At 47.5% G+C, this 14,662-nt stretch overlaps 4 protein-coding genes across 4 annotated transcripts; 1 reads left to right on the top strand and 3 right to left on the bottom strand.

Moving 5' to 3' along the window:
• Positions 1-185: 185 nt before the first annotated feature.
• Positions 186-3,571, top strand: N7487_003085 (Pfs, NACHT and Ankyrin domain protein; the record flags this gene model as incomplete). The annotated part of the gene is made up of 2 exons (XM_056870832.1): positions 186-2,926; positions 2,983-3,571. The coding sequence occupies 2 exons, from the start codon at positions 186-188 to the stop codon at positions 3,569-3,571; spliced, it is 3,330 nt and encodes a 1,109-aa protein (XP_056735616.1).
• A 2,300-nt stretch (positions 3,572-5,871) lies between these two features.
• Positions 5,872-6,111, bottom strand: N7487_003084 (uncharacterized protein; the record flags this gene model as incomplete). Its single annotated transcript, XM_056870831.1, has 1 exon — positions 5,872-6,111. One exon carries the CDS (start codon positions 6,109-6,111, stop codon positions 5,872-5,874), a length of 240 nt encoding a protein of 79 aa, XP_056735615.1.
• Positions 6,112-7,212: 1,101 nt separating this feature from the next.
• N7487_003083 (uncharacterized protein) lies at positions 7,213-9,185 on the bottom strand (the record flags this gene model as incomplete). The annotated part of the gene is made up of 2 exons (XM_056870830.1): positions 7,213-8,795; positions 8,846-9,185. 2 exons carry the CDS (start codon positions 9,183-9,185, stop codon positions 7,213-7,215), a joined length of 1,923 nt encoding a protein of 640 aa, XP_056735614.1.
• A 1,142-nt stretch (positions 9,186-10,327) lies between these two features.
• Positions 10,328-11,134, bottom strand: N7487_003082 (C2H2-type zinc finger protein; the record flags this gene model as incomplete). The annotated part of the gene is made up of 1 exon (XM_056870829.1): positions 10,328-11,134. One exon carries the CDS (start codon positions 11,132-11,134, stop codon positions 10,328-10,330), a length of 807 nt encoding a protein of 268 aa, XP_056735613.1.
• Positions 11,135-14,662: the final 3,528 nt, after the last annotated feature.

The raw sequence follows: 14,662 nt of genomic DNA, 5'->3' as shown, positions 1-14,662 counted from the left end.
TAAATTCTCTCAAGTTTGAGCAAATGGATTCCCGAAAAACGACTATCCAACAAGAACAGAAAAAAACGTGTCGCTGGTTTCTCAGCCATCCTTATTACAAGACATGGCTTGATCCCGCAAGTTTGTCGCATCATCACGGCTTTTTGTGGATCAGTGGTAAGCCCGGAGCAGGTAAATCGACAATCATGAAATTTGCGTACTCAAGCATGAAGGGCAAAGGCCGTCACAAGCATACGATTACTGCTTCCTTTTTCTTCAATGCTCGAGGAAGTGGCTTGGAAAAATCGATATCAGGGATGTATCGATCATTACTGCTTCAACTACTTGAAGGGTACCCCGACCTTCAGGTTGTTTTAGACGATTCTGAGCTAGTTCCCAAAACTCAAAATGGTCCCCCTTCCTTGAATATTCTTAAGGATCTATTCGCTAATGCGGTTTGCGCCCTTGGTCAACGCTCGTTTACCTGCTTTGTCGATGCTCTCGACGAGTGTGATGAACAACAAGTTGTGGACATGGTCCAGTACTTTGAAGAGCTAGCCGAAAGATCTACGGCAAAAGGGGTCCCATTTCGAGCCTGTTTTTCAAGTCGACACTATCCCTACATCTTCATTCATCGGGGCCTCCGACTTACACTAGAGGATCAACCAGGCCATGCGGAAGACTTGGCAACCTACGTCACAAGTCGCCTCCGAATCAAAGAACCCAAGCTTGTCGAAGAGCTGCAACCACAACTCATTAGTAAAGCTGCTGGCGTTTTTATGTGGGTCGTCTTAGTGGTTGATATTCTGAACAAAGAGTACCGACATGGTGGAATGGCTCTTAGAATAAGACTCGCGGAAATACCCAGTGATCTTAGCAAGCTATTCAAAGATATCTTAAGACGTGATAATGAAAATACAGAAGCTCTCCTGCTCTGTGTTCTCTGGATTCTATACGCAAAGGACCCTTTACGACCGCAGGAGTTCTATTATGCCCTCTGGTCTGGTTTGTGTCTGAAGAGTTTGGTCGACAGTCGAATTCCGGATGTCACCGTCCTAGGTACTGGTGCTGGCGATGACACGGTTAGCAGATATGTTATCAGCTCCTCAAAAGGACTTGCCGAGATCACAAGATCAAACCAGCCTAGAGTTCAATTTATCCATGAATCTGTCCGAGACTTCCTTATCAAGGATAAGGGCCTGTATGAATTGTGGCCTGAGTTTGGTTTTGACTACGAGAGCATAGGCCACGAGAAACTCAAACAATGCTGCAGCCTCTATGCAAATCATATTTTGATCTGTACATCTGTTAGCAAGCTGCTTTCAGAGTCTAACTCTAACGACCGGAAGGAAATATCAAACGATTATCCCTTCTTGAAGTATGCCAGTGAAAACACCCTCTACCATGCCAACGCAGCGGCAAAAGCTATTCCTCAAGAGGCATTTCTGGCCTCTTTTCCCATCTCTAACTGGATCAATACCAACAATGTTTTCGAAAAGTTCAACAATCGGAAGTATACTATGAGTGCGAGTCTATTTTATATTCTAGCAGATAAGGGATACCCGGAGCTAATCCGGGCAAGGCTCAAAGCGGATTCTGAAATTCATATTTTGGGGGAGAGATATAAGTTCCCACTGTTTGCCGCGTTGGCTAATGGGCACAGAGACGCTGTCGCTGCTCTTTTAAACACATCCTCGAGATTTTCAGATGGCATTGACATTACAGAGGGCCTCAACCACAGGAAAGATTTGAAAGAATACGAAGATCGAACACCCCTATCTTGGGCTTCCCAGGGTGGGCGAGCACGTATTGTCGAACTACTCTTGCAATCGAGACCGAGTGGAGATGAGATGGATAGAGGGGGGCGAACACCAATTTCACGTGCCTCCGAGAATGGCCACGAGGCGGTGGTGAGACTTCTCATCGACAACGGAGCCAATGTCAACGCTGGCGACAAAAACGGATGGACACCACTTCAGCGAGCCTCATCAAATGGCCACGAGGCGGTGGCGAGACTTCTCATCGAAGAAGAAGCTAATGTCAACGCTAGCGATAAAGAAGGACGGACACCACTTTCATATACCTCTGAGAACGGCCACGAGGCGGTAGCGAGGCTTCTTATCAAAAAAGGAGCTAATATCAACGCTGGCGACAAAAACGGATGGACACCACTTCAGCGAGCCTCATCAAATGGTCACGAGGCGGTGGCGAGGCTTCTCATCGAAGAAGAAGCTAATATCAACGCTGGCGACAAAAACGGATGGACACCACTTCAGCGAGCCTCATCAAATGGTCACGAGGCGGTGGCGAGGCTTCTTATCAAAAAAGGAGCTAATGTCAACGCTAGCGATGAATATGGACGGGGATCACTTTCATTTACCTCATCAAACGGCCACGAGGCGGTGGTGAGACTTCTCATCGACAACGGAGCCAATGTCAACGCTAGCGATAAAGAAGGACGGACACCACTTTCATATACCTCTGAGAACGGCCACGAGGCGGTAGCGAGGCTTCTTATCAAAAAAGGAGTCAATGTTAACGCTAGCGACAAAGAAGGACGGACACCACTTCAGCGAGCCTCATCAAATGGCCACGAGGCGGTGGCGAGGCTTCTCATCGAAGAAGAAGCTAATGTTAACGCTAGCGACAAAGAAGGACGGACACCACTTCAGCGAGCCTCATCAAATGGCCACGAGGCGGTGGCGAGGCTTCTCATCGAAGAAGAAGCTAATGTTAACGCTAGCGACAAAGAAGGACGGACACCACTTCATCGAGCCTCATCAAAAGGCCACGAGGCGGTGGCGAGGCTTCTCATCGAAAAAGAAGCTGATGTCAACGCTAGCGACAAAGAAGGCCTGACACCACTTCAAGGGGCATTAAAAAATGGCTATGAGGCGATGCTGGTTTTGCTCAACCCCCCGACAAATCTTCATCAAATGGCCACGAGGTGGTGACAAGGCTTCTTATTGACAAAGGAGCTGATATCAACACTAGCGATAACAGGGGATGGACACCACTTCATTGGGCTTCATCAAAAGGCCGCGAGGCGGTAACGAGGTTTCTTATCAAAGAAGGAGCTAATGTCAACGCTAGCGATGAATATGGACGGGGATCACTTTCATTTGCCTCATTAAACGACCACGAGGCGGTGGTGAGACTTCTCATCGACAACGGAGCCAATGTCAACGCTAGCGACAAAGACGGACGGACACCACTTTCACATGTCTCGTCAAATGGCTACGAGGTGGTAGCGAGGCTTCTTATCGAAAAAGGAGCTAATGTCAACACTAGCGACAAAGAAGGACGGACACCACTTCATCGAGCCTTATCAAAAGGCCACGAGGCGGTGGCGAGGCTTCTTATCGAAAAAGGAGCTAATGTCAACACTAGCGACAAAGAAGGACGGACACCACTTCAACGAGCCTCATCCAATGACCATGAGGCGATGGCGAGGCTTCTTGTTGATGACGGAGCTCAACTGGAGCGACGAACTAGTAAGCAGACTTCCATTCTTCACTTCCTTATTCTCTTGGCCTCCTATTCCCCGTTACTGAGCAGCTCAATTTCTCTTGAGCGAAAGATATATAGCTAACTGTCGGATTCATTAGTTTGATAATTAAAAGGATCATGAACGAGATGGGATATGAGAAAATCAAGTTGGACATTGAAAATTTCCATGAAGAACCTCGACCGCCCATTACAATATGCTCGGTATTCCATGTAGTCCATGCAGACGAATTTAACTTCCACTCGGTTGTTTCGACCTCGTAATTTGAATCACGTAGATCGCCTTTCTTGGGCTTAGCTATTTCGTCCATACCTGCCGCTACCTGAAGATCCGTTGACTTTCTATTATGGCACAAATAAGAACATATGTGAAGCCCGGGTATCCAGATGTCTGAGCCCCATACTGTATCTATATTTACCTACTCCTTGGGACTTGAAAGATAATTCAAAAGAGTACGGAGTGGAGAGTCATTTGCGAAATTGGGTTTACCGCCACTTTCATAAGGATTCTCCCAAATCTTACTGACAAACCATTAGCGAGAAATTTATTCGGTACAATTTCTCAAATCCAGGGCGATGGAAACATTCAAAATTCATTGGGCAAATCTAATCACCGTCCATCCTTTCTGACCCGTTCCCCAGAATAACATCGTATAAAGAATGGGTAATTGTTAGGCATTAAGAGGTTGTCCGTAGTTGCGAAATACCTGATTGTGTTCCCGTTTCAGTCTCTAGCTTCCCAAATTTATACACGTATAGCAGAATGAGGGAGCAGGTAGCGGACAGGCCAGATGTGATCACAGTCAAAAGCACCATGATAGACCAGTTGCCGTCATGGGCAGATATGATGTACGATACTCCAATATCGATAAAGCCAACGTGACGGGCAGAATGATGCAAGAGACATTTCTGAGAATTCAGCCTGGATGAAAAGACTACGAGTCTAGGAGAAGATTTATCCCTCGTCTCGAATACTCAAACGACGGCTTCAAGTGTTTGCCAACAGCAGTCTCGCGTTCATGCAACCGTGCAAAGTTTCTAGAGAGATGAAAATCCCAACATCTGACCGCATGTAAATGAATATTGGGATTCAGGTCCCGCAAATAAGCGTTAGTAATAGTATTGAGGATCCTCGTACTAAGTGAAGTCGACATTAAGCTATTCCTCGATATACTTGAGGAGTCGCAAGGCGGCCTGTTACGTCATTTAGCACTACCGCTGAGAAAACTGCTCGGCATCGAATTTATGAGAATATAGAAGATCCTGAACCTTTCTATTTAGGAATTGTTGATTCTGAAGGGAAAATGGAGTATCCTGAGGGCTCGCCGGGCCATCTGAGTATGCTGGATTAAGAAAACGGTTGTTACTGATTTGGAGTTCGGTAGTTTAAAAGCGCGCTGTGCTTTGTGGCTATGAATGATGAAGGCTAAAACTTATATTTCAAAATACAGATGAAACAGGATACATAAGATAGGATCTTCGAGACACTGGCTATGTTGAGTAGACCCAGCACAGAATGATACGGGGCTCTAGGATGCCATGTAGCCAATGAGAGCCGATACTATCTGCTGAGCGGATTGAGAATTGTTCGCCAGAAGTGGGTCTCCTGCCTGGGTTCTTTGTTTGCTATGGATAATTTTTGATCTAACAAACAAAGAGAACTGAGGGCAAGGACGTGAAAGGAGAAGAAAGGAGCTTGACTGTTTCTCCTGAATCTTAATGATTCTGCCAAACTTCTCATTTTCGGAGCCAAGTCTCATTTCTAAACCTCATTATCCGCAAAGCCCCTGTCACTCATCTAATGCCGCAATATCGAAGAATAATCTTCTACTCGAGCTCCTGCCTAGTGATAAGGAATTCATACAGTATTCGAAAATGGACTCGTAGACAAAACAGCGACGCAATGCTTCTCTGGCCTATATCGAGTGTCGGAAAAAAAGGTCTAAGGTCAGAGATATGGTTCTTCCGTTCGACGGAGCTAACCTATGAGGCTGTGGAGAGGAGAGGAGAGGTTATGGTAAGGAGAGCATCGGGCCCGGGGGGGACTAGGGATGACATAGAATTTGCAAATACTATTTGCCTTATGTATGGCGTGTATAGCGTTATTATACTGCGATAATTACTATAAAAGCTATCTTGGTAGCAAAATAACTCTCCTGATAACTGTGTTGGCCAAGTACGTAGGTAACTCCTTCCTCAAATCTTACTTGCCTTCTCATTTTCTTTCTTTCCACGTGCTAGCAGCCCATGGCTTTTTCTGAGGGTGTTTTTTGCGGCGGCTGCAGCAGTGCTAACTTCAAGCGTAAGAGAAAAGACAGCAATCAGACCCGCCAACCGCGATTTCATATCAGGACCAGCACATCCCAAAATTGGGAAGGCTTCTCGCTATGTTTCATATGCGGTTCCACCAACAGTGCCAACCGGTAGATATGGGAAATAAAGAGTCAATCTCAGCTGGCGAGACTCATGGTCATACTCCAGAGTCAGATGAGCCCAAGGCCCTTCAGCAACCGCTGCGACATCCTGACCAGTCGCAATGGAGATCCCTGTTATGATGTTGGCCACGTTTATATTAAAACCGAGCTGGCCGTTCCGAATTCCTCCCTCTTGTGTTATGCGAAACATATGGTATATGCTCTCGGCCGAGCACTTGAAAACCGCACGGCACACAGTATCAGAAAGGGAGGTCCACGGGGCAGCCTCAACCTCTCTAGGCGGGCTGAAAGTGCCCCAGGATGGCTTTTTGTCCGGTGCTATGTTCCCTTGAATAAAGATTCCCCTATGTTCAACTCCAGATCCTGCGTGGAAGCAAGAAGCCAAATCGCACGCACGCTGGGTAGTCTAATATTTAGCGTGTGGATTGACATGAAAGGCTACCGGTATTGAGCTTCGTTGCATATGCACATGTCAGGTAGAACTAAAAGGTCCTGAGGCGGACATCGGGATACTACGTAGAGACCGGTCAAGACGGGGTAAGAATGATATGTGGGAAGAAAGGGAAAGGAAGCACAAAAGGGAGAAGTTGGGATTTTAGGAAGCACTCGACTTCCTTTATAAATATTGATCTCACTGCTTGAGGCAGGAACTATCAGGTATATACTTTGTAGGTGTTTGGGCGAGGTTGTATATAGTAGATCTCACAACCTGATCCTGAGTTCCCACAGATATCCAATGGATTATACAACACCTCCTCTCCCAATTATCGATCTTCGTTTTATCCACATTGCTAGGCATTCCGGTCATCTTAATTTCCCGCCCATTCAATTGCCATGGAGTTCCTAAAGGGCTAACTGATGGCCTGGTTTAGGGCTTAGTTGGAATTGGTAGCAACCGCACCCCAAGAGCCGGGGACGTTAGGCAACGCTGGACACACATGCCAATCTACATGATATATGTGCGAGTTCATACACTACATGATATAGTTCAAGCCATTGATACACATATCCTTGGTTCGTGTACAGGAGATGCTAAGTCTGGAAAAATAAGAACGCAAACCACCCATGTTGAGTTGGAGTAACTTCAACGACCCATTTTCATCGTGTTTCTCGTGTCCCCCGTGCCCATAGAACGCTGTAAAGCCAGGCAAATTGCAAGATCGGTGATACCCATAAGAGATTCGTCAAGCAGCAGAAAGCAGAAAATAAAAGGATCAAAATCAAATAAACAACATGGTCTCATAAGTCATGAAAAGAGTAAATGTCGTAAAGGCTGCAAAGCAAGGCAGCCCTAGTAAGAGATCTGCGATGGCTCATGAGCCCCATAAGGATTCCCATCACGATAAACAGGAGTATGATCGTTCCGAGATTCGTTTGTCGACTGTGCATATTCAATCTCATCAGGCCAGCGATGGCGGGAAGGCGCACCCTGGCTACGAGCGCGACGACGCTCACGCCTAGCAGCGCGTTGAGCACATTCCTCCTGGAACGAGGTATTCTCCTTTCTCTTCTCCATAACCTCCTTCCATTCACCGTAGGCACCCTTGATACCGAGCGCAGCGAGACCGATACTCACAGCGTCCTTGGTGTTAGCTTTCATGCGTCGTTTGCGAGCTTCTTCAGGCGTAATCTCTCCCTCTTTCAACTGCTGCATTCGCTCTTTCCTCTTCTCCATGCTACCGTAGACACCGTGCGCAGCATGGATGGTTGCCACACTGGCTAAACCTCCCGTAACCAGCATATCCCGCTTCAGCTTTTTGCGTTTCTTCTTTTCATCAGAACTGGAACCTAGGTCAGAATCACTTTCGGAGGTCGACGCGTAGCCGCGGTCCTTAGAACCGGCACCAGATTCACCGCGCGATGCGCGGGTGGGTGCATATGGGGGTGGATTTGTTCCGTCCAATGAACGGTATCGACCTACATCTCTCGAGCTTTTGCCCCGTCTCGAGTCCCTGTTGTAATAATCACTGTCCGCATCTGAATCTGAATAGTCGTCGTGTCGACGTCCCCGGTGATGACGTCTCTCTCGATCGTCCCGATTCTCCCGGCGGTATTCCCGATGATGCTCCTTGCGATCGTCCCTGCTGTCGCGGCGACGGTCTTCTTCTTGTTCTCCAAGCCCCAAGGCGGCCATTCCCTTGCTGATATACTCCGAAACGCTCTTGCTGCGTTTGTGGGAGCCACGCCCTTCCTCATCGCTGTCACGGGAATGGTCGCGGCCGCGAGGGCTAGATCGAGATTTTGAGTATCGATCGAAGATTTCCTTTCCGGCAGCAGCAATAGCTCCAGAGGCAGCGAGGTTCTTGAGGCCGCTACCACCACCTGATGAGCGACCACTGTCTCGGCCACGAGATCTTGAGCGTGAACCGCCACCCATGAAGTGACTGGCAGCCAGACCTGCAAGTGTGGACTCGACAACATGACGTGTCCCATGCTTGCTGGGGTCTTTGTCGACAAGACCATCAGTGCCGCCAGCAGTCACAGCAGCAGTGAGGACGCGCTTTCCTTTTTGACCGGTCCATTCGCCGGGCTCTTTGCGCTGTTTGAAAGCCTCAACTGCGCCGGCTGTCAAGGCGGCACGAGCAGCCTGTATGATGCGCTGCTCGCTCTTATCGCGTTTGCTGCCTCCATCACGTTTACTGCCGCCGCGATGGCGACTGCGACTGCGCGAATCTGACGATGACCTGGAATATGATCTATTGCGATGGCGGGACTGGGAACGGCCGCGACCACGGTCTCCGCGGCTGGCTGAAGCAGCGGCACCCCCGAGGCCTAGTGCACCTAGGGTTTGGTCGCTGAAGGACTTGCGACGTCTGTGGCGGGGTGGAGAGCGACTTGGAGAAGAATCGGAATCGTATTTGGAGCGACGGGAGCCTGAGAGATATTAGAATTACTTTCGACCACACCAGCTCTGTATCACTCACGTTTATCCTCGTAGTGTCTGGAGCGACGAGGACCGGATCTTCGGTAGGTAGCATCGTTATATGGATCGTAACCGCTGACGGAGGAGGCACGGCGCACATTTTCGTAGACGGGTCGTCGCGGTCGCCGAGAAGCATACGAACGCTCGTAGGCATAATCTGAGCCTGGTGGGTAGTCGCGCTGTACCTCCTCGATCGAGTCGTTGCTGGCGCGGGGTACATATGAGTCTCGCTCGTGTCTGCGATAACGGCCACGAGGATCATCATACGGATCGATATAACTGGCTGGGCGTGTGTAGCGGTCGCGCGGCTCGCGATAACGACGGTCCTCGTAGTACGCCATGGTTGAGGCGAAAGTGAGGGGGGACAAATTTAAAGATAAAAAGTCGAATGTTGTGAGCTACTACCGTTCACTGGGAGAATATGGTGGGATGGAAAAAAAAGAAGTTGATCTGAGATGTATGGCGGGGCAGGGGCTGGGGGTGGCGTGACGTCGATGTGGATTCAGATGGGTGAAGTAGGGGCTGAGGGACTTGGCAGTGGCTGAGAGTTGTAGATTGTGTTCATGGAAAGAATAATAACATAATGCATAGGAGAAAAGTACAAAGTTCAAGGCGACAGGTTGATTATTTCTCAGACAGTATATATATCTACTTGCAAATCAAGATTACGCCAATGACGTATAGAAGGAGAGTGAAGGAATGTTTCAAAAGCGGATATACCCCATCAAATGAGCATTTGGACTGATGTCGCGTATCAGATATCAGATATTACCCCGACGTCATCTTGCATCTTAAGTGTCAGGGAACTTTGAACGATCCAGCCCTATAATATACACAAATGCAGACAATCAGATAATTTATGACTGTTTTAGTTCTATTTTCATTTAAAAGGATATATACAACTACACAACTATACAACATACAAAATTCCAATTATAAAAACATCGGGGATTAAGATTTATGGAACGTAAACAACGGTTCCACGGGTCGCCTTCGGGGGTTCCCAGTGGCTTACGATCCGACCAACACGATGCTCTGGATGTTGTTGGGTGCAGAACTGGTTGCACATAATTTCTCATGGGAATCCCTGAAGGGACGCTGGACAGTATTTGGCTCTCCTAGAACACATCTCCCACAAATTTCAACCATCACACATAACAGAATCACATGGTACATGAGGGATATAAAACAGGGAAATAATAAAGACACATAGTAACACGTATGGTAGGCCTAGACGTCTCGATATTTTGAAACGTGTAGTCATGCAAATGATCGCTGAGATATGAAAAAAAAAAAAATAAACAAAAAGATAGAAAAACACATGTTGAGAACCCACAATAGGCATCCAAAAAAAAAGACTAAATTGACAGAATCGAATCACACCGCACAGCAGTGGCCAGGCACAGGGGGACCAACAGAAGAAGGAAAGAGTATAATAAACAGCGAATAGAGTGGACGGTGAGGGAAATCACACTGCGTTCCCTTAGGGCGCCGGTGGGGCAGCCCCTGGGAGAGACCGGACAACTGCCTCCATGGGTTGACTGATGTTGCGCTGATGGGAAGTCGAGGCGTATGCCGAGCCGGGACGAGCCATCGCCCACCGAGCATCGGTCTCTGGCTCCGAAGTAGAGCGCATCTCGTCCGAGTGCGTGCGGTGAGTCCGAATGTGCTGTTTCATATTGTCTTTTCTCGTAAAGGCTTTATTACAGATTGGACAGTGAACACTCTTTTCGCCAGTGTGCTTCTTGCCGTGACGCGCGGCATGGCCCGAAGTTGTAAACGTTGAAGAACACCCATGGCTCGCGGCATAGGGGCATGGGTACTTGTTCTTTCGACCTGTGCCCCGGGTCGCCCCGGTCTGAGAAGAGGCCGTTTCGGATGTACTCGAACGAGTCTCAGGTGGCGTTCGAGGAGCTGCTGGCCCACGAGATGGGAATTGATATGGTTCCCGTCGCGGATCCTGCCGGGCATACGGGTGATAAGCTGATCGTTGACTGGTGAAGTAGTCGTAAGCTGAGCCGTCCGATGACCCGGGTGAGACGGGTTGGACGGCTTCGGTCACCGCGTCCGGGTGATGCCTCGTCCCTCGTGGTGATGTTGCTGGAGATTCGGATGAAGCTGGGGGACGGGTGTACTGCGGGTCGCTGGAGGGTGGGGGTAGTTGCTCTGAATGTGGATAGTGTGATGGGGATGTGTGAGTCCGAGTAAATCGGGGAGCGGAGCGGACCGCAAAGGATGGGTTATCATCGTTATTCAGAATGGACACAATACTCGTCCTACAGCTGGACATCTCCTCAAGGCCCCGATGTGCGGTCACCGGGGCTGGGAAACTATACTAAGAGGCAGAATGCAAGTTAGTTTAAACTGCTGGTAACCGGCTCAGCCGGGATCTGGGTACTCGTAAGACTCGACAGATCGCCGATCTGAGACAAGGGGGGAAAGGGGAGTTTGAAGAAGAGAAAGAACATCTCGCTCATTTCTTGCCCCCGGAACACGACAAACGCACCAGCGGCTCTCGAAAGATGTTTGTCCTCTGCGTCGTGTAACACGTCGACAACATTAGACACTAAAACGGCACTTGCCTGCAGACCTGAGCAGAGGCCTGATGACTCGAGCTTGTGTCGGGCTCCGTGTGTCCTTGGGAAGTGACGAGGAAGTATCTCGAAGGTTGTTAAATACCGGAGATACGATGACTTGGCAGCGAGAGGGCAGGTTGAGGTCTGACAAATCTGCTTCCTTCGTAGTGGAATTTGTTCCGAGGCTCAGGTCGTCTTCTTTTCTGGTTTTTCTCCTTGGGGTTTCCTTTTTTTTTCCCTTTCTAATTTTGCAATTGGATGTGGGGAGCACAATCCTCAACGGCAGTTGCAAACTGGCCTGGGGGTGTTGCAGAAAGTCGAAGTTCAACGCCGGTTGTCTAACCGCGCAAGGTAACAGTTCTTCCAGAGAAGTGCTAGGCCGTCTGGAAATATGTAGAAACGAAATGCGCTCTGCGCGTGTCCGTGATAGAGATCGAAGTGGAAATGAGAACCCAAATACGAGATAAGATGGCGAGAGTGAGATATCGGGATGATGGATTGACAAATGAAATATCAGAGGTAATCAAATATAGGAATATAGATCGGAAGTAAAGACAAGGAAAAAATAAAAGTGACGAGTAGCCAACCATGGCCATTTAACTAATTATACTAGAAAGAGCGAAAGAAGCCAAGCTCCAGGGTCTGTCGAGGCTCCCCCAGAGGATACACTTCCATACCGAGCACGCTATTTAGTTCGGTGGAGAAATCCATAAAAAAAAAAAGAAACGGAATAAAATAAATAATGATAATAAAAATTAAAAAAAGAAATATACATAAGACACCAAATACAATACCAAGACCCCTAATCCACCCTGTGCAGACCCGTTTTCTTCTCCGTTTCTTCCGGCCCGCCCGCGACTCCAGTGGTCTATGACTTTTTTTTTCTTCTTTCTTTCTCGGATCGCCTTGTTTGAATTGTTTTTAAATCCTTCTGAAGGATTATTCCCATTTCTAAACATAATATGGTGTCTGTGAAGTGTTCCAAGGTTAACTCCGACTGGGGTTGTCATCCGGCCTAGGGTTTCGGCTTGGCCAAGCGAAAACAGCAAAAGATCCACCATATCGGCAGAACTACGGATAATCATGAGACCATTGGACCCTGAGCAAGTTTACAGGATTTTATTTACCAATACAGATTTAATAGATTAATAGATTAAATATATTTCATTTATTTTAGGAATTTGCTAAAAAAGACAAGGGATGGACAAGCTTTTAGCCCTGTCCACATTATCCCCGATGTACGTGTTCATACTCCATTGAAATCCTATCCCAGTTCACCATGGAGTACTGTGCAGGACGACTCCTCTACCTGGGGAAATCCAAGAACATACGTAAGCGATGATGTTAGTACCTTGGCCTGTTTTGGAACTCACCTCCGGCTTGGACATTCTAGAGCGGGTATAAGGTTGGCTTCAATTCGGGAATCCATATGCTGATTGGTTGATGTTGGCTGATTGATTTCTTAGCTTCTTACGAATTATAGCTCTGTTTTAGTCTTTTTTTGGTTTTCAGTCTTTTTTTATTTATTACTGCAGGGCGATCTCGCCCTACGAAGAGAAAAATAAAAAAGATAAGACACAAAAATGGGCCCTGGAAATCTAACGCTTCCATGCTTTGATAAAAATATATTTCCCTTTCACTATAACGTGGCGCCCTTGCTTGTCGGACTTTTTTTTTGGAGGAGGGGGGTGGTTTCTTAAAAGAGTACTTTACACCGAAATTCTTTTCTTTTCTCCGAGGCTACGTGGATAATCTTTCTCCCCGAACAAAAATGCGTAGATACCGTACAATATGTTCATGGACATCTGTTGTTGTACACCGTACAGAGTTTATAAAAGCAATTGCCTCCACGTTTCGAGCATAGATAACCTAATTAACCTAATCTAGATCATCTACCACTTTCTGCGTCAACATTCCGAAAGATTTACATGGGTACTCCGTAGGGCCAGGGGTTGAAGGGATTGGCCCGTGCAAAACTATTCGTATTCGCGTCTATCCGCCCCGCTCCGAAAATCCATTCGCGGGGACTCTCCAGGGCTGACTTTCCCTCTACGTTGTAGCACACGTACTCTGTAACGTACAAGGCAGAATTATTTCAGTGGTTTATGTACTCCATACATGAATCTATAGACCGAGTAGCAGAGATCGTCCTTGATTATATTGTGAGTAAACAGTGTACACTATCCGGTCATACACCAACCAACATTGCGGTTTTTTTTTTTCATTTTTTCCCCTTCTCTCCCGCAAGAGACCTCCCGCAAATACGACACACGGCACCGACGATCAAGCCAAGCTTCAACCTTCCGATCTGCTGCAACTAATCTAAGAAAGATCTAGTACAAACTTCGTGGGCTGAGGACGCGGACCGTTTAGGGCTTTCCCAGCCGAGCGTTGATTTGCCTATACTCGATCTTTGACGGGGCATACGTATGCAGCCTACGTATATTCTACGGTAGACGTATATCCACGGTAGCTCGGGGCTGTCTAGTCCCTGCTCCAGCAAATACGCTTCCGTGCTTGTCTCGACTAAGGATTTAGCGTTTGAGTCGGTCCTCTTACTCGCCCTTGGAGCTTACGCCACAAGCTTGATTCGTCAGGACCTAGTACTGGTCGCTTTGTGTTTACGTTCCTAGAAGGACAAGACCCTTTTTTTAATTTTACTTTGCACTTCTTATTTCCACTAGCACGCAGGGCCTCGTGGCACGCTTACTACGATGAGACTAGTCAGATGTTGACCAGTAGCAAGGCTTCGCTATAATCACTGTTCCTGCTTAGCGGCATGGAGACCCTAATTTATTACGGAGTACTGCACACCCGCCACTTTTTTGGCCCACGCGGCTTTTCTTATATGCTTACGTGTTTTAACCCTTAGGGAATAAGTATACGGAGTAGAGGCGTAATATTTTAATTTTTAATTGAACTATTTCTTGATTTTATTGTAGACCTTTGACCTCAAAAAATGGTCCCGACACCGGTCGGAGGTTTTACACCCGATCTCCGATTGTCCGACTAAAAAGGGAAAAAAGAAAAAGAAAAGAAAAGATTTCGATCTCCACAATCAGTTCCACCATTATTTCTCTCATCTTCGAATCAGAAATCGAATGCTATTATTCAGCCACAGTCCTGTCAAACTGCTGCCTGATTTCGAGGTATACGGCGTATACAGTACGTAAATATACGGCTTAATGCTGATATATGACACGGAATTTATGCTTAACTCCATAGAGACGATCCGGCAGATG

This window comes from Penicillium crustosum (assembly GCF_028827405.1).
Source record: "Penicillium crustosum strain IBT 35664 chromosome Unknown utg000001l_segment0_segment0, whole genome shotgun sequence".
Classification (NCBI taxonomy): domain Eukaryota; kingdom Fungi; phylum Ascomycota; class Eurotiomycetes; order Eurotiales; family Aspergillaceae; genus Penicillium; species Penicillium crustosum.
The sequence above is the reverse complement of the archived record's forward strand: the minus strand, read 5'-3'. Positions and strand labels throughout refer to the sequence as shown.